The sequence below is a fragment of the Micropterus salmoides genome, unplaced genomic scaffold, assembly GCF_014851395.1.
Source record: "Micropterus salmoides isolate LMB-PRFRI ecotype aquatic unplaced genomic scaffold, ASM1485139v1 Ms_hic_scaffold_19, whole genome shotgun sequence".
Lineage (NCBI taxonomy): Eukaryota > Metazoa > Chordata > Actinopteri > Centrarchiformes > Centrarchidae > Micropterus > Micropterus salmoides.
Genome location: NW_024041039.1, coordinates 22,120,428 through 22,141,072, shown reverse-complemented (window position 1 = coordinate 22,141,072; position 20,645 = coordinate 22,120,428). Strand labels below are relative to the sequence as shown.

The window sequence follows — 20,645 nt, the reverse complement described above, 5'->3', positions numbered from 1 at the left end:
TTATCCAGTTCTTTAACAAGTCCAGACTCCGCAGTTCACTGCACCTGGAAATCCTCCAGCATTTTGTGGACTTAAATACTGGCTAATCAAATTTCAAAGCCCTGTATCTGGACACGGATTAGTCGTGTGAATTTTAGTGATGGGTTTATTTTGAGCATAGGTTGTGATTAAAGTCCTGCTGATGTAGCGGCCTACATCTGTCTCATACCCCTTTCAGCACAAACAGCCCTGTTTGGCACACATCTTTACAAGGCATGTCTCTATTAGCCTATCATAGATGTGAATGGAGCTATAGTTGCAGATGTGAGTCTTGTTTGTGAACATTACCCATAACCAGAAGTCTTATATGGTCAGATGTAGGTTGAACACGTGTTCTTTCCCACGTCATTTAGTGACATGAGTGTGTGTGGCTGTATGCAGCCTCTCAAATAGCACCAAAGTGCCAAGAAGGCAATTAGCTTGTCAGAGAGGTGGCAAACGTGCTGAATGCGCTTTTTTCTTTGAACAAGAATGTACTTGGAAAAACAACAGTGTTCTGTTGAGTTCACACATGCTGAATGATGGGTACCTTCAGCAGCCTTATCTTTAGAAATGAGAGTGAGGTGTGGGCAATGATGGCCCATGATCCTTATCTGGCTTAAACAGAGACTTCCTAAACTGCAGTGTGACCAGATATTGTGCAGACACCTCGCCCTTATTAAGGCATCCACTGCCTGCCGCCTCTATCTGACAAGTGGAGTTCTATGTTTGGAGAGCCTCCATAGGCATCATTAATCCAATTTAGCAAATGTGTATGCAACAGGGAGGACAGGTGTTAAATTAATACATTTTTTAGAAGTTTAAGAACAGTATGGTCTCTTCTAGTGGCCTCACTTATACAAGGAAGGAATTATTTATTAGTTGAAAGTCATTCTCCCTTTTGGCATCCCCTAAAGTTAAAACTCCTTTGTCATTAACCAGTTTCCAGTCATCCAGCCATTCAACTTTTGAAATCGACCTATTGTGTTCTATTGATGGGCAGATAACCATGTTATCTTTCATAGAAAATGGCCTTTAGAGTTCAGGGGAAGTGCTGTAAGAGGATTCCCCCTGGGGAGAGGTGACTGAAAGGGATTGCCGTGGTTTTGTTCCTGTCGGCCCCTGCACAGCCTGCTTCTCACATGGCCTGGTGTCCCAGCCTCATAAGCTGCATTTCGACCAAAGGAACTATACCCCGGAACTAGGAACCTTTGGAGGAACTCACTGTGTTCCACCGAAGGGACCAGGGTCTAAATTTAGTTCTAGAGTCTTTATTTTACCCCGCCAAAAGTCCCTGCTCAGGGGGTAGTACTTTCCAAAACTTTGCGGGTGTGGTGCTTGCCATGCAGTGAATTACTGAATGGGCTGTTATTTATTTATTTTTTATTTTTTTTACTACTGCTCCTGTCTTTTCCGCCGTTGTTTGCAAACCAATAAATCACAATCAACAGTAAAATAGCCACACAAGTCTCGCCTGAGATCTTATGTCGGCATTAAAAGTATTGATCGGAAATAGCGGCCAGCGTGCAGCAGTGTGTTTACAGCTAACAGCTGATGGAGTAAAACGTTAAATACTGGGTCGGAAGTTGTTGCTTTAATCAGTAAGGAGGTTTCCACACCTAGCCAAAGTCAGTCTCCTCTTCTCCAAAACAAGCGGAACAGCTGATAACAGCAGGTAATAAAGCTTGTTAAAAATCCCATTCTTCCGACGCTCAGGTGGATACAGATGTGATTCTGATCTGCAGCTCTTGTCGGCTGGAAATGTTTTAATGACCTTCCAAACTGTCGCGATTTTATTTTTTGTTCTTTTAAGAACTTGATGGTTTTATCCAGTTTGTTATTAAATTTGTAACAATCTTTATTGTGTCCCTTCATTATAATCCCACAAAAAAGCTGTTTTTAATGGTCAAGCATAGCCTATAGTTTTTTTTTATTATATTACTATTAATATAATATTAATAGTATATTATACATAATTATTATAAATTATGCTCATGGATAGTGGTTACAAATAATGATGCCTGTGTATGGCTTTCTACGGCATATAGGCGTACGTCAGCAAGCAACAGTGGGCTGAAGGAACCTTTTAGTTCCTTGAAAAGAGATCCGGGGACTTTATTTTGGTGGAAACACGGCTATAGCCTCAGGAGCTCTAACACATGGCAACTTCTAGAGAAATCATCAATGTTTAATGCCACTGTTATACTGTAGTGACGAGGAGACAAAGACGAAACAAGAGTCTTGTGTTTTAATCAATTTAAAAGTCTTCATATAGTCGTTGAAAGTTGCCATCCACTTGAGCTTCAAGACACAGTAATGATCCTTCACATGCACAGCACTACAGGTTTGATGACTTTTATCAAACCAAAATCAGTTTGCATTTGAGTATATCCAACGGTTCTTCTATCAGTGCCAGAAGAGGAGACCAAAAGTGTCACCACGTATGCCTGCCAACCTGGGCTGGTTTGCTTTTCATTCAAATCCAAAATGTGCATTGCAAATCTCCCAGATGATCTCAGCTTAGCCAGACATGCGAGCTATTTGGCCTTGCTCTGCCTTAAGAGCATTGGCCTGTAAGGTGGCATGCTTAAGCCATGAGAATAAAAGCTCCAACCTGAGCTGACACAGCAGGCGCAATTGCAAGTACGGGTCACGTGCTGACTGACCCCTCGAGCAGAGATTTCAAGTGCGATTGCCTGCCCACACTTACTGGTTTATTGCGTGCCATAAAGTTTTCCCGATATCTAAAAAGTGCCAGATCTGTGCTTGTATGGTGACACAAACTTGTGCAGAGAAGGGTAAAAGGAAGTGGAATGGCTGTGTTGATATTGCTATCAAAGCACTGCTGATGCAGTTATGCTCAAATAATCAGAGAACATGAAAGGAATGCAGTCAACTGCTGTTTTTTTCCCCCCTTCCAAACCAGCAGCTTTAGGAACTAGCAGTCAAAACAGGTCACATATCCTATTGTTGCATTTGGAGCCACCAGTTGCTTTTAACGGATTTAAAATGCCGAACTTGGTCGAGTTGACCAAAATTCACACAAAGCTCTTTCATCCAGCCACCAGCTTACACTGTAATGGGGTGTAATGTCATTATGATTATGAAGTGATCTGTAGTTTTATGAACTGTTACCCACTTTTGGGTTTAGCCGGGCACTTGGTTGGATGCCAGAATCAGAACATGTTCAGACTTGTCCATATTTTCCCAGTCCTTTACAGAGACTGACTGAATTCCTGTCTAGCCAGTAATACAGTTGAAAATTCCTGTCTCTGTAGGAAACCCCATCTTACAATTAAGAGGGTCTACTTTCATTTAGCAATCCATTATGTTTATATTTGCATAATAACATTGTGTTGGTATCTAATTAGCATTGCAAGGAAACTGTTGTTGTTTGTAGGTCTCCATGATTGTGCTTGTGTTTTCAAGTGCTGTGACATGTCTCTGAGTCTGTCAACTGTCTTGTTGACTTGTTAGATTAGAGAGCGCTGATAGATGAGGCAGCTGTGATGGGTTAGTTGTGTTTTTACTGTATTGATGACTCCATGTACCATTACTAGATAGAAGGATGAAAGTGTTGTTGTTGTTTTACTTAACCAGGAAACAAAAACAAATACCTGGATAATTGAGGGGAAGCACCATACTTTCTTTGTGGCTATTTTTGTTCATGCAGATGACAGCATGCAAAGGCGGATATTACTCTATTATGGAAAGATCATAAAGCTGATAAGGGGATACAACTGTGTTAAGCTTTTGCTTTAATTTGGTTATGGTTGAAAGTCCCAGGGAGTCCACTGAAAATTCTGTGAGCACCTAGCAGTGAAGTCATTCATTGTGCAACTCTCATGACGATCTTCTTATTGTCTATCTTCCTTTAGACTTCTCCATCACAGCTCCCTCCCCGCCTTCAAGAAAAGCGCCCACTTGTTGCTTATTTCCTTATTCTCTCCCAACTGTCAAAACATCTAACATGAAGGTAGCTTATCAGAATACAGCTCAGCTGTGACAAATCCACTCTTAAGTGCTTTGTCATTTTACAGTTTGTTGTGAAATCTCTCAACATACTGGATTAAAAATCATCTACATTTTTTCCAAAGGCTGGAACATGAAAAATCTCACGTCATATCTCAGCCAATCTTGACGTCAGAAGGTTTCCAACAAAACAATGTTCACTTGATCTCAATTCAATAGATTGTACAAAGGATATTAGAGCAAATGTGGGATTTGAATTTGTTTAAGCAGGGAGTGGTGGTTCTTCTTTGAGAATACTCTGGACCTGAAGAAACAATCATGGGGGATTCTGTTGATCCTTCCCTTTGTTTCCATGACACCAGGGGAAAAGCCTCTCACCTGCCCCTGTCTGTATTTGGCATCCTTTCCAGTCAGCAGCACACTTATCATTTATAGGAATGCGACTTTCCCTTTCTTAATCTGTCGTGCCTGTGAGGGAGACCCACAACAGGTCCCGACCAGAGAACAAACAGACCTCACTTGGAAATGGGCGGAGTGTGTTTGTGTGATGAGAGATATTAGCACGAGTGTGTGCGATCATGAAGAGTTCATCATTGGTTTAGAGCATATTAAAACAAAATGTGGGAACACATCTCTAAACACCATAGCTAGAGTGTCGGTGGAGTAATCAGAGCACAATGTGCAGTGTGTGAAAGTGATTTGAATGGCATACACATTAGGAGCCTGGCCCGCTACCTTTCAATAAAGATGACTCACCCTCTGCCACCCACCCCCCTTGCAGCAAGGAGAATGGGATAATCTGCCCACAGCCTGTAGGCTGGCTATTGATGTGATGACATTGCATAATTCATTCAAGGTTTTGTTATATTCACTCCTCTCTGTCCTGTTAAGAGAAATGAGTCATTGAATTTTTGGGGGAAAGTCAGTGACTTGTTTATGTGTTTGTCTGTTTTTGTTGTTTTATTGGTTTTAGGTCAGAGAGGATAGATGGACTTTTTAACCCCTCCTCCACACTGACCAGGACACAAGCCAGCTATAAATGGTTGGATTGTGGTCACACTGCCCTCTCCTCTTCCTCCTCTCCGTCTCTTCACTTCAGCCTCCACCAACTTCCCCAAACCTCTGTTCCCCCCAACCACTTCCCCTGTCACTATAGTAACCTTAATTTCATTTACCACTCCAGCCAATGCTTCCGCTCTTTGTTGGCTGCCACTGTGACCGAGGGGGTGACCACCAGTAGCTTTGTGTAACTTTGCGCTGCCACGGCGGAGGGCCCCTGCTGGGTTTAGCCTGGGTAGAAAGCAGGCAGCAAGCTCAGATTTGCGTGTGGAAAGGCGAGGCTGAGGAATGGACCTCCTCTGTGCCAGGGTCAGCGATGGACCTGCTGTCTGTTTTGATCGAGTAAATCCTCAGCTTGGCATGCCAGTAGATTCTCTCTTTCTGCTTTTTCATCCAGGCTTTTTAACAAGATTTGAGGGGGCGGGGGGATTTACCCTCTGGGAGATGTATGGCAATTAGCAGGTTCTTATCCAAAGATGCTTCTGGGGATCCACGTTAGTACAACACTCAACCATATGAGCCACAGGGGCAATATTGTGCTATCTTTAGTTTTAATTAAAGGCTTGTTTATGTCTGTCATATCTTTCGGTTTCAAAAGCCCAATAAAAGCATTGCCATACAACATAATGGCACAATGGATGCAAAGTTAAGTTTGGTTCTGCAAGAAAATACGTGCACATGTTGTGCCAGTGTGACTGCTAGCACACATTTCCCATGGCAAACTAAATGAGTGGGGCACATTTCCTCCCCCAAACCTTGTTCATCTTTATTGTGGTTTCCATAGGCTGCTATTATGGTGCTGGTAAATTGCTCTGTAATCAGTATGCAGGGCCACCCTGATCATACACCATACATGTGAGAGGATAAAGCAATAAACTGAGTTCCCTGTGTTTTTTTTTTCTCCATATGACCTGTTTGTGTGTCATTGGTTACGACAGTGAACCTAGGGTTAAGTGTGATGTTAAGTGGGAAGTCGCCTCTTGAAAGTGGTGGGGTTTTTTTGTCTTTCCTTGTCTTTTTCCGTCTCTGCTTTTTTGTTTCACAGCTTTTTGCTTCTTTTTCTCAGTTTCTGTCTCTTTGAAAACAACGACAGTCTTTAATTACAGTTTCGTCTTAGGGAAATGATGTATAGGTTGTAGCAAAGTGAGAAGAAGTCCTGTTGACACACAAATAGCACGGTCTGTTATGAAACATCCCATCTTCAGTGGTGACTGTTAAGCCACACAGAGTTAGGCTACTGCCTTATTGCTTTCTAACACCTATTGTGATTAAATCTGGAAAACACTAGACCATTCCCAGATTCCAAAAGTGACAGTCTCTATTGTATTGTGCACTTTCAAGACACAAAGACTGTGACTATGTTGGGAGGCTTGTCAACAGGCGGGACCACAACAATATGAGTGTTGGAGGGGCCAGGAAAAATGAAAGATTGTGGTGGGTGGAGAAGCAGGAACAGGACTTAGCAGAGAAGTGGGAGGGGGATGATTGAGACATTTTTTAGGTCTTTGTTACTTTCTTTGGTGGGTGTTTATACTCGTGGCAACGAGCTGCAGCACGGCCAGGGGGCCGCCTGGCTTGAGAGTGATTGCTGTATTATGTTGACCTGAGAGGCTATTGCTCCAACCCCTGCTCCTGTCCCTGTTAAACACACAAGCATCTGCTCCGCTCACCTGCACATGCTATTCCTGAACATGTCCTCGTGAATAAATCAAATATCTGTCTGTGTTTGCCCGTAACGACTACTTGAAGACAGTATATACATCGGTGAGGTAGACTGTACAGCAGATGTTTTGACATGACATAGCAGGAAGAGCAGAGGTGTAATTAATATCCTTAATAAGGGCTAGATTACAGTTATGTGTTCAGGGAATAGTTAGCTTAGCACACAGGCTGGAAACCCAACTGTCAACTGCACTGCGTGCACAATTATTGGGCAAGATACATTTTATTGTTGAATAAACACAAAGCTCTCAGTCAATCCAAAATATAATTGAACTTCAAACTTGAGTGTTTAACTAAGGCAAAGTGAGTTTTGTTTTTTTCAGGAGAATATATAAGTGTGCAGAATTATTAGGCAACTAAATTACAAAAATAATTTCCATCAAATTACTCGAGTAGGTGTAACAACACAAAATTACAATTAAATAAAAAATTTAATATTTAGTGACCAATATAGCTGCCCTTCTTTACAATAACTGCCATGAGCTGCAGATCCATGGTCATTCAGTTTCTTGGATTCACAATCAGCTTTCGCTGAAGCAGCAACCACAGCCTCCCAAATACTGTTCAAAGAAGTGTACTGTCTTAAGCCTAGTTCACACTACACGATTTTTAGCCTGATTTGGCGCTCGGTGACCGTCAGGCTGTGATTGGTGGTAAATCAGCGGTTGATCGGCGGTTGCCAGTCGTTATGTGTAAACTACTCAATGACTCATCAAAACGGCTCCCTGACACATCACTGCCATATTGCCGACGTCTGCCAGATATCTAGCATGCCAAATATCTGGAGGAGTCGGCCAACTCGACATCCACATCAGCCAATGAGAGGAGGCAGCTACTTTTTCACCACAAAACACTTGATACTCCCCTTCAGCTATCTCTGTAGCTCATACAATCCCTGCTACCTGCGTGTGCTAATCCATTCTTTTTTAAACCCATATTCCTTGTCTTTATAATTGCTATATTTATAATAACAAACAACAGCTGTTTCGTGTGTAGGTTTGCGTCATTTCCCGTTTCACATTTCACGTGTGTTTTCTTGACAAAACGTGGTTTGGACACCAGCCTCGGGTGACAGAGTCACCAATCAGTCACGTAGTGTGAACACCACAACAACTTCTAGACTCCCGTCACAAGACGGCAAGTTGTGTAGGGTGAACAGCACAGTAATTGGCCGATGTTGAAAGTCGTGTAGCACGAGCCTTTACCTGACTGTAAATCTCACATTTGAGAAAGGCCCACAAGTTCTCAATAGGATTCAGGTGAGGAAAGGGGCCAGGTCATTATTCGGTCATTTTGAGGCCCTTGCTGGATAGCCCATTGATGGAGTACTTGAATGCATGTGATGGAGCATTGTCCTGCATAAAGATCACGGCCGCCTTGAATGCTGAGGACTTGAACAAAGTATCTTCCAGAAACTGGCTGTAGGTTTGAGAGTGAGTTTCAGTCCATCTTCAGCCCGAGAAAGTCCAACTATCTAATCCTCAATGATAGCTGCCCATACCAGTACCCCTCCTCCACCTTACTGTGTCTAAGTGGTGCCCTGTGTCCATCAGTGATCCAACCACGGCCCATCCATCTGGTCCATCAAGAGTCACTCTCACTTCATCTGTCCATTAAAAAAAATCTTTATTCAGGTATTTCTTTGCCCAATATTGATGCTTCAACTGATGAATCTCATTCAGTGGTGGTCGTGTTTTAGCCGTCCTGACCTTGGCCGTGCTTGGCACCATGTACTTCTGGACACTCCAGGTAGGTTGCGGTTCTTGAATATGCTGGCACTGGAGGATAATGGGTTCCTGGTAGCTTCACATTTAATTCTACTCAAGTCTTTTGCAGTTTATTTAGACTTTTTTTGCGCCCCAGTTGACTATTAACAACAAAACGTGTGACTCTATTTCTAGAGTGTTGCTTTTGTCTGAAAGGCATTTTACATTTTTTGACTTTTCATTGTCAGTTAAATCTCTTTGTCAGCCGATTTTACCTGAAGTAATGAAGCTGCCAAATGATCATGCACACCTTGATATAAGGTTTGATTCACCATGCTCGCCACACCCTCCCTCATTACACAAATACAAATCACCTGAAAATTATTAACTCCAACAAGCATAAAAGTTTGTGGATTAGAAATAATTATCAGAATACACTGCATGCATTAAGAATTGTTAATGCTGTGTAGTAACAAAATCTGCCTTCCAGAACCTCTAAAGCTCACAATTGTACTAAAATCATTAACACATCTCAATTATTTAATCAGCACAGAACTGACAGTTTTATGTTTTATGTGTCAGACTTTTTCTTGGCGGCAACCAGCAACTTCCTAGAGTCTCAGCTGGTTGCCTGGCAACTGTTTAGAGAAAGCCAAGAAAGTATTACAGTTATTTTCCTACCATTTGACAGAGCGGGGCTAACTGTTTCAAGTCTCTGTGCTAGGCTAAGCTAACCAGCTGCTGGCTACAGCCTTTTAGAAAGCTGAGAGATCGGAGAGTTGAATCACTCTTCATATCTAACTCTCCCAGAAAGCGAATAAGTGCATTCCCCAAAATGCTTCGTGTTATTAATTACACCTGTTTTTTTTTGTAAGTTTAAATGTCTTCCATGTGAAAGGTCTATTGCAAGCCCTGAATAAAAATCAATCAAGTGAATATGTTTTACACAGGATAATACTGGAATGTGATATCCAGGTTTCTTGCTAACAGGATATAAGCTTTTATTGGCATTTAAATGGGCTGTTTACTCAAACTACCTGACAACCCTCAATTTTAAGGGAATGTACGTGTGTAGGCCCAGTGGAAGAACTGTGTGTTAAACTGAACTACCGAGAACAGTGGTAAGAGATTATAGGCCACATGTTTGGCAGTAAGAAATTGCATGTGAAGGAAGTGTGACAAGAGAAAACTAAATCATATTGCAGGTGCAAACTCAGTGACCCGGACAACAAGTTTGTCAGTTTCTTTCCCATGACTGTTTTAGTGGCTGCAGGTTAGGAAAGACACTCACTAATGTGCCTTCAGCAGTCTGCTTTATCTCGTTTTCTTCTGTCTCTCTCGCTCTGTCTTGTTTTTCCTCAATCCTCTGATCTGCTTGTGACCAGAAGCCATGTATCTGGTCATGCGACAGCCAAAATTCATCTCGTAACCTCCTGTCCTCTAACCTGCAACGCCTCCAGACGCCACCTCTCACCTTACTCCAGTCAATATTAACTGAGGCAAACCTCAAACTTGGGGGAAAAAAGGACGTATAAGCAATGTGACTGGGGTCGTGTGCTGCTTTGGGCGAGGATTAACTGAGCCCTCAGGCTGGCACTCATAGTTGCTGATGTGCTTCAACCACGACAGCCCTGTGAACTTTGACCCCTATTCCGTCATCAGTCATCATCCATCACTCTGTAAGAGACAGCTGCTTTTGTCTGCCAGTGGACAGACTAGCCTCAGCTGCTTTTTCACTCTTAGGAAGCCCACTTGGGACTTGTCACTGCCATTTTGTAGTTGTCTGTGTTTAAGATTAGGGTACATGAAGTGAAACACTCTTTGTTAGCTGGAGGAAGCAATGATGAGATTAAAACATGAGTCACACAGGGTCATAGCCAGTTAAGCTGTCAGAGAGCGAAATGCTGTCCGTGCCTGCATGTTTTCAACTGCAAAAAATTCAAGATCTCACTTAACCTGATATTTATTCCCATCATCCAAGCCTGTCTCCAGTGCAGTTTCAGTTGTTGCATGAATATCATTGAAACTAATGCCAGTATCTTGAAACATGGCACAAAAAGGCAGATTGTTGCCCTACTATCAGTTGTTTTTAGCAGGGAAGCGTCTTATAGAAAGCTGTAACATTTTACACTGTTTTCAGATGAGGACACAAAACCCACCCACCCTGTCACTCCTATCCCCAGTTCCCATTGGAAATGCCAGCCGTGTGTGTGTGTGTGTGTGTGTACAGGCTTTGTTGTTCTGTGAAGTCATGCATTAGGATAGCTAGCAGTCGCCGAGAGGAGCCTTTTCTTTCTTTCTAATTACAGCACGGCTTGGTCTGGCTAGAGACTATTGTGCCAGAGTGCTGCGAATTCCCACAATGAAGCTGCTCAGCAGAGAACAATGAGTCAAATTCTTGTACGTTCCCCGCAGGTTAGAGGCCGGGCTAACAAATAAAGACGGCAGAGTTACAGTGGCTTTGCTTTTCTATACCCAGTAGCTTTCCCACTGGGGATATTGGTTTGTGTGTGTGTTTGTGTGTGCCCCTGTTTATGTGTGTGTGTGTTGCAGGGTGGCTACAGCTCCCACTGGGAGCTAAGGGAGGGGTTGGGGGGAGGAGCTTGTTTTGTTCTTTCTGTAGGAGGCGAAAGACTGTTCGCTCTTTTCTAGTGTAATCAAACCCCTGAGAACTAAAAGTTGGCAACCAAGCTGCATTGAAAGCATTGTTGATCAAAACTGATCAACATTTTTGTGAAGACCACTGAACTTGTATAAGATGTCATGTACCAACCTGTCTGCTGTTCTGATGACTTTTCACACAAACACAATGGGTGCTGAGCTATCATGTACTTGGCCACATTGAACACAATCTGCTGTTTTTGTGCTTCTGATGGGAACTGGTGCGATTATGACAAGAATAGCCCAGTCATTTGCAAGCGGATGGGTTCTGTTGTTTACAGTGCCAAAAATGTGTGCTTACACAGCCTTTAAGTAGGCTGCTGAGCCTTCAACAAGGTCTGGCCCCACTTGTTGCATCCATACTGGAGTATCTGGGGTTCTTGCTTTCCCAGCTGTCTAGAAATATGCCTGTGTGTGTGTGTGTGTGTGTGTGTGTACGAGTATGTATGTATGTATCTATACACTGAAATTGTTGTGTTGATATCCTGTTCTACACATGATCAGTGTTTACTAATGGGAGATGGTGGGTGGCAAAAAAGACCCCACAGTGAACAACAGGTGCCACAGTGAAACTCACACAGTACCGGTATGGCATTTGCAAATCACCGCCCATTCTGGGATTGTTTATTGGTCACAGACTTTGACAGATGCCCTCTTCTACCTGATACAGGAAAGGCCTTCCGACCATATGTGAAAACTGGTGTCACAGTCAGTTTGATAAAAGCAGTACAATGCTACTGGCAGTCCATTCTTAATTTTTTTTTTTTTATGTAGTGACTGAGATTTAATGTACATCTTTTGGCTCCTGTTGATGTGTTTTTCAGTTAGTAAGCAGGATGTCAAAAAAATGTTAACAAAATTATGCGAAAAATGGCATTTGTGCCTAATTGATTTTAATAAAATAAGAGGTTGTTGCCGCCTTGGAGTGCTTTCAAGTTTGCTCTTTATCTTTTTGAATTCTGTATTGGGAGAATTGGTTTATTGTGTCAATTACAACATTACACCAGGCTCATGTGTAGTATTAGTGTAATTTGTCACGAATATATTGATATTTTAGTCCAGTTTGAATAATTTCAGTCAACTTGTTATCACATTGAAAATGTTGGGGCAATGAATGTTTGTCTTGCTTTTTGGCAGTGTGATAGCATTTGATGTTGGTGCTGTGTGTATGTGCGTCTGCTACACAGTTACACCCACTTGCCAAGTGGTTCACAGAGGCCATAAAACTCCAAAGCGTTTCATCCTGCGTAGGCTTTTGAAAAGCACTCACACAATCCTCCCTTGTGCCCTGCCCCCTCGCTCAATTCAAGATAACGTGACACTCCATCTCCTTTACTGGTAACTCTACCTTTAATGAAAATCACACACACACACACACACACACACACACACACACACACACACACACACACACACACACACTAGCTGCCATTGATCAAGGCCCAATAAATGTTTTATAAGCCCCACTGTAAGGACACCCCTCTTTTATTCAGAAGGTGTCAGTGGTTGAATCCAGGGGGAGAGATTGCTGTGGCCCCTGAGTTCAATGGGAGAGTAGTACATTTTCTCTGTAGCGCACAATTTACCCCTATTCTCCATCACTTGTACCATTAAAGTGGTAGGTCTCTTTCTCTGATGCAAGCTAACACACTTTGTTCCAATTCAACAGTAATGCAGACCGGACCCTGGAGTGACCTGGAATTTCTAAACTCTCTGAAGGCTGACTTCTAGAATCAGGCATAGGATAAGGGGGGAGAAAACGTTTGAATTAAAGTGAAAACAGCCCAGAGGAGAGGATAGGCCCTTAATTCATCATTTAGCGTATGCAGATTCAATTGTCCCACCATTTCTTTCCAGACTGTTTACCCATATCTAGTCTGTCTGGTTGATATTGTGTGGGTTTATAGCAACCAGGCTAAAAAAAACACACAGTGTAAGCCTCAGCAAGTCTTATTGTAAGCTGAACCACAAATTCCCCTTGTGCCCTGTCGTCTTCTGTAGAGGGGCAAGTCTTTGTTTTTATCTGATGACATTAAGTGACTGGCCCAGTGTTTGTGTTTGGCTTGTGTTTGTGCTGTTGTGGGTTCAGGCCAGTGCTCAGTCTCTTTAAGGCTCGTGCAGACTACACGACTTTCAGCGTCGGCCGTGCTGTTCACACTACACAACTTGCCATCTTGTGACGGCAGTCTTGAAGTCGCTGTGGCATTCACACTACGTGACTGATCGGTGATAGGGGGTCACACACTACACGAGCTCTGACACTTGACGCTGGTCTCCAAACCACATTTTGTCAAGAAAACACACGTGAAATTTGAAACAGGAATTGACGTGAACCTACACACGAAACAGCTGTTGTTTGTTATTATAAAGATAGAAATTATAAAGACAAAGAACATGGGTAACAGGGATTGTCTGAGCTACAGAGAGAGCTGGAGGGGAGTAAGAAGTGTTTTGCGGTGAAAAGGTAGCTGCCTGCTCTGCCAGCTGCCTGCTCTCATTGGCTGGACGTGGATGTCGCGTTGGCCGACTCTTCCAGATATTTGGCATGTTAGATATCTGGCAGACGTCGGCGATGTGTCAGAAATGTGTCGGGGAGCCGTTTTGATGCGTCGTTGAGTAGTTCACACATAACGACTGCCGACCGCCGATCAACCACTGATTTACCCCCGATCACAGCCTGATGCTTGCCGAGCTCGCCGAGCGGCAAATCGGGCTAAAAATCGTGTAGTGTGAACTAGGCTTAAGTCTTCCAATGTGAAGTGGATTCCCTTGCAGACAGCTGGCTAGTCAGGGGTTAAAATTCTCTGAAATCTTTCCTCAGAATTAGCATGTCAGGGAATGAGAAAAATCTAATGAACCTAACTGGACTTGACGTGTGTGGAGGCTAATGGTTAACAAGTCATGATGGAATTTCCCTTTGATTCAGTGGACATGACTTGAGCTCTCAGATATTTTCTCAAGGATTGAAAAAGCTTTCATAAGTGAACTTTGATGCCATAATGGAATTTTAATGGTCTTGAAGGGAGTCTGTTGTAGGTAATGTGAGCCCGAGGGCTACACAATGCAGCATATTCTGATGTGTCGTGTTCTGTTCATAGCAATTTCTACAATAAATGGATCTTAAAATGCAGGAATACCAGAATTTCAAGAAATCATAAAGCAAGTTACTTGGCTCCTGCTCTTTATTTGTTTATCTTTGTTAGCACTGTGCAGAAGTCTGGTCATGCTGTGCATTATTTGATTCAACAAAAAAAATTCTACTAGAAGTGAACACCAGCTTTTATCAAATAAAGATCATTCCAGGTAAGCTGAAAAACCTCTGAACATAGTGTGTCCACAGCTGCTTCACAGGGAAAGCCTTCTGTCCTGGAGGACTGATGAAATAAAATGTCACAAACAAAAAATTACAACATAGTGAATACATATAATGAAATAGTGTCAATAAACACTAAGTATTTATAATAATATAATGTATTTCTCTGTAATAGGGCTGTACCGAATCAACCCGAGTCTGTTCTCTGAGGTTTTTGAAGGAAGCTTTGAATGTCATCGCCCCAAGTAACAATCCTCGCTCAAAATCCTCAATTTGAATAGTGATTTTATTAAATCAGCTTTATTTAATAAATATATCTTGTCAGAAATCTAAACATTTACTACTCTAAACATTAAATATTCTTAAGTAAATAAGCAACAAAGTTTGAAAAAAGATCTTTAAGCATTATTATTATTAAGAGCGTAACAGTGATGAATATTTTTCCAATGCAAAATATAGGATTTGCGATATATTGTTATTTGGTATTTACTTTTTGAAAATAAATCAGATAATAGATTTATATCCGCATTTGTTTTCAGGTTATATGCGTATAACATGTTGAGGCTGTATGTGGGGTGTGTACTATATACACACTCTGATGCTACTCTTCTTACCCTAAGCATAGTCTCTGCAACACATGCACAGACTGAGTGTGACAGAGGCATGAAGATATGAGGTGCCATTCACAAAAAGGGCTCAGTGGCCACAGAACACACCCAGTGGCTCTTCACTACATGCCCTACATTTTTTATGGATGCAGTTGTCTGCTGTTGAGTTATGTTCTTGAAAAAGTAAAGCTTTATTTTGTGACTTGAATGTCAAATTGAAAACGAATCTGCCAAATCCCGACTTGTACTGAAGAAGTGTGTGTGTGTGTGTGTGTGGTACGGTCAGAGTGAGTGAGTGTGTCTTCCAGCTGACAGGTCTTTCAGAAAAGCAGGGCACAGGGCCATGTATCTGCAGCTGCCCTCTAACTGTGCACTCTTTGATGGGGAGAAAGATGGTGTTTACTTCGACACCCACAGCTCGACACACACACACAAAGACTTGTTCTTAACTATGTTGTCTCATCACTACTTGAAGATCCACTAAGGGACACATTGCGTGCATAGGGAGGGCACGTTTGTGAGTTTGTTTATGGCAATGTGCTCCATATAACTCATTCTATATTTGTGTGAGTTACACCCTTGTATGTTCAATGACCAGAGCAGTTGGTAGTGTAACGGACAATCATTTGTTATTGGTGCTCCAAATAGCAGCAAGGGGACGCCCCTGACGTTTCTTGAAACGCCCACACCCACGTACACACACATCCATACACTCACAAATATAACCGTCCATTGTTCAAGCCCAACAGACTCGGGTCTCAACCGTTACTCTGTTTGTGGTGTGTTTGTCTAGCAAAGATAGCAGTCACACCTGTTCCTTATCTCCTCCATGCACACACTCACACAATATTAGGAAACATGCTAATAAAAAATACAGGTACAGTAGTTCAGCGTAAGTGGGCACTATTTTTGGTTTTGCACTGGGGCAGAACGCTCTTGCAAATGACAGTTGAACTCAACCTTTCTAAGACTGGTGTGTAGTTATAATGTTTGCCTATTTTCATCTTGTGCGCCCAGGTTTGGATGACAGCCTGCAGCAGTATGTAAGCAACTTTGAGCGGGAGAAGATCAGCGGGGAGCAGCTACTGAAGATCACACACCAAGACCTCGAGGAGCTTGGCGTGGCCAGGATCGGGCACCAGGAACTGGTGCTGGAGGCTGTCGATCTACTCTGCGCTCTGGTCAGTAGATCTCTGCTGCGAGTGCGTGTAACTATGGTGATGTGTATCAAAATACAGTAGCAGGGATATTTCAGGTAAAAGCATAATTGTGGGATGTGACTGTATCTTTTAAGAAGGATGTGTAACAAAGCAGGGGCTCATACTTTTAGGCAATGAAACCCCCCCCACACACACACACACACACAAACACACACACACACCCTCACTCTGACTCTCGCTTCCCTAAAATCTCAGCCATTAGTTTCTGGTTGGCCAACTAAAGGAACCAGCGATGCAGTAAGGCTTATGTTTTCCCACACAGCTCAGCGGGGGTGTGGAGGCACCACAACACATGAAGCAGCCCGAGGACATTGGGGAACAGCAGTGTCACTCCGAGAAAAGCAGAGATCGGTTTGGAGTGGCCTTGGGCTCGATTTGGCAGTTTGAAGCTGTGTGAGGTTATCATCACATAGCGACAACTGACAATTTGATCAGTTTGATAGATAATCACATATAAAATACACACAATGCTCAAGGTGTATTTGTTTTCATCTCTATTCTCTAAAAACAAACAGAGATGTCAGGAAGATCAGTCTTTCTGCTGCAGCCGTCTGCTCACCTCAGCCAGCTCGTTGGTTCAATTATAGATCCCCTGTTTGGCTCTTATTATTCACTCTGGGCGCAACTGATCCTCTGTTCATCACCACAGCTCCCAGAAGAACTTCCAACAAAAATGTCTCTGCCTCCAACTAGTGAGAATGAAAAGAGCGATAAAAAGCATCCATGCTCCAACGAAAACCAGGTTTTCCAGCAGATGGGATCGATTTGGAGTTTTATCACTTCCTGTGCCATAAAAGTCCCAGATTGTGGTCCCTGCATTTTGATCAGTGTCAGCATTTCTGTCTTTATAATCTCCTCTTAAAATGCTGTACATTAAGTGTTTGATGCATGGTTATTTTTACCGTGAAGAATCTTAAAAGTTCAATTTTCACTCTCCTACTAGAGACTGCAACTCACCTCAAGTAGGACGTCAAATGGGTTTGGATCAACACATTTTGTAGCTCAAAACGATGTGATTTCTTCGTCTGCCACCTCAGCACACTGAAGCTATGGATGGGTTTTCTAGCATCATGTGTGAAGCAGACAAATGTTTGATGAACTCTTTACTTAGCTCGCATCTCATTTCAGCTGGTATGATACACATGCTGTGTCTCAATTCGGATACTTCCATTTGTACACTAACATTAGTACACTGTGTACATTATGTACTTACTTGTAAAGTGTGTGAACAGGGTGGGGTTGTCTTAAATCAAACATGGCTGTTGTGCGCTTAACGGAAATAACGATCGCAAAATTTGACGACTTCTTCTGCTTCTGTTTCTTCTTCTTCTTCTTCTTCTTTTTAATGTCGAATTGTAACCGGGCGGATCATTAGCGCCAACAATAGACTTTTCGCATTGACACATGCTGTGTCTCAATTCGGGTACTTCCTTGAGTATACTTACATGCAGTATACTGCGTACACTATGTACTTACTTAGTGCGTTAATTTTGACAGGGTAACTGCTGTTGTGCACTAACTGGAAATGACTATCACAAGATTGCACAGAGGGTACCTGCAGAGTTCCAAAATAACAGCCATAATAATAATAAAAAGTAAGGATAGTCCCCTTTTCATACTATTTCTGTTGTTTATTTTTATTTCTTTAAGTTTCACAAACCAATAATTTTCTGCACATCACGAGCCAGATGTTACTTCATTTAATTTAAACTACTCAAACGTAATGACAGAATAACAGCTGTATGAATATTTAAACTATCTAATGCCACATTCAGACCAACCGTGAATTTTCGGCTCGCAACGCTTTCCTCGCATGAGTACATTCGCTGCAAGTGTTCACACACAAGGTGATTTTAACGTGAATAAACACAACTCGCCTTTACTACAACTCTATGAAACCAAAGTAAAAATTTTGTTGCGATTAAATAGCAATAAACGGATTAAACTGATGCAGAAATAACTACAACATGATGCAGATTTGTTAAATTCATGCTTTGTCAGGTCTGTTAGCAGGACAACAACTTCTAAAATGATTGTTTTCTGAATGGAGTTTGGATCGATCAGGGATATGCTATGCTAACTTGGTCACAGTAAAGTACAACGATAGCTGGAATAAAGTTACAGACACGTGTTTTCTGAACTCACCAGGTAGTTCAACCTCCTCGCTTTCTTTTCTCCCAGCAATGTCCAGTTTTGATATAAATATGAAGTCGTAGTCCGACAGAGCTAACGATGCTAACAACAACACTGGAACCGGATGTGCACGGAACCTAGCTGCTGAGAAGCTCCAGTGAAGATAAATCAATGTTGAAATCCCAAAAACTAAAGTAAAAAGCTAATTTAATAAAAGCAGTTTACTCCGAGCTCCTCCCGCGAGTAAACGGCGTAGTTGTCAGAGCAGAATCCGACCGATTAGGGGTGTTTATTTTTCCAATGTTTGCAGCGCTGCTCCCTGCTCCTCTCCCCCAAGTTTAGCAGCTCTCAGCCGGCCAGCAGATTTTTAATCCCCCGCTTTGCCCGGCTCTCTCCACACAATGCTCTGAAGCCTCTGTGACATATGGACAATCTCAACACTGATAGGCTATTGCGACTTCTTTGCTTGAGTTGAAAATATTCACTCCACCCGACAGGAAATTGCGCGTCTACGCATCTTTGCATTGACTTTGTATGTAAACTCACCGCCCCCAACACTCGCTTCGCTTTTGGTCTGAAAGCACCATTACAGCTGTGGTTTCCTCTTCCATTGTTGCTGGAGTCTCTGCTGCGTTGGCTGCAGCGGTATGTGTGACTGCGGGAGCAGAGGGCTCTGTGAGCGGACAGCTGACCAGCCTCGCAAGCTCCTCCCCGCGGGTGAACTCTGAAAACGTTCAAGCGTATTTTTAATCCACCATCACTTTTCGTAAAACTGTCAATATTCAACATCTACACATGTGATTTCTCGCCTCAAAACTTCTCATAAGTGGATTTAGTGATGAAATGGAGTACGAAACTTGTAAAGGCCTCTCCCTCTGCTGCTTCACACTTCTCCCGTGCTGTTGATCCACTTCCGCTACGTAGCTAAAATGGCAGTCGTTGAGGGTGAGAAGTGTCCGTCGTTCCACACTCAACTAATTAGCCTTTTTATATACAGTCTGTGGTGTGAACACACTTATGCCCTCAAAAAAAAAATAGCTGCGTTTTGGAGTTGACCTCCGCCTACATTAAAACGACTGAAAACGCACAGTAGGGCCCGTTCAGGTCATAGACTGTATATAAGAAATGGACGTAGTCATCGTGACGCCACCCGTTGGTTTGTGGACTGCTGTTTTGAAGCCTTGAGTTTGGCCGATAGGGCGCTGCCATGTTGAGTTTTTGCAACCAGAAAGTGCCCAGAAGTGTGCGGCGCTAGCTAGCTTGCTTAGCTAGGTGCAACTGTAACTCACGTTAACTGTCATTTTAACAGGGCTGATAACTTTGTCTAGCGAACAACAGTCTTAAAACTAAATGTACTGACCAGAGAAAGTGAACAGCCAACTCCTAATAAACTTTTTCAGCGCCGCTGGTTAAATTTACACAATGCCGAGGGTATGAGTCACTCTAGCCTGATTGACAGGTCGCCATGGTAACGACTTGTCAATCATACTCAATTAATGGGACCATAATTTACTAAATGAACATCATTTTGTATTGAAGACATGAAACTAGCGACTGAGACCATAAACTCATTATGAAAGTGTTTACTGGGGTAATTATTCAGCTGAGAAGTAGGGTCATTTTCCTATTATTTCTAATGGAGCCGGACTTCTTTTTGCAACCAGAAGAGTCGCCCCTGCTGGATTTTCAATAGAATGCAGGTTTCAGGGACTTCCGCATTTGCTTCATATTGTAGACCGGAAGCTTCCCGCTTGGTTCAGGTACACTGGGCATGCGCGTGCCAGTGTAAACATGAAGCAGATGGTCTATTCCGTAGTTACAGAAGATTTGGCGAAAGAATTAATAAATCGTTTCTAAAGTCCTCCGTTTTGGATCGTCTTCACTAAAACGCCCTACCGAGTTTTGAAACGCAAAACGGGGTTGGCAGCGTTTCCAAACTAATCTGATTTAGATCTTCGTTTTTATCGTTTTAGTCTGGACGGGAAGTGCAAATGTAGCAAATGGTCTCCCTTTTAATTTGAAAACGCAGTAGTGTGGATGAGGCCTGAGACAAGCAACCTGCCCTATACCTGTTAACAGTATCTCCTCTAGCTGTAACCACTGGGGAAGGACACCTGGAAGCACTTGGCACATACCACACCTTTTTTTTGTTTTAATAGATTTACTTATCATAGAATATGTACCATATGGTATATCCCGTGGTCCATAACTACTTTTAACATCACCTTAATCA

General features: G+C 42.5%; 1 protein-coding gene across 1 annotated transcript in view; it reads left to right on the top strand.

Moving 5' to 3' along the window:
- The window catches only part of LOC119910280 (connector enhancer of kinase suppressor of ras 3-like), a 39,895-nt gene that overhangs the window by 3,520 nt on the left and 15,730 nt on the right, over positions 1-20,645 (top strand). Inside the window, exon 2 of the mRNA XM_038728788.1 lies at positions 16,077-16,240. Coding sequence (XP_038584716.1) covers positions 16,077-16,240 — 164 coding nt within the window. The remainder of the gene's footprint in view (positions 1-16,076; positions 16,241-20,645) is intronic.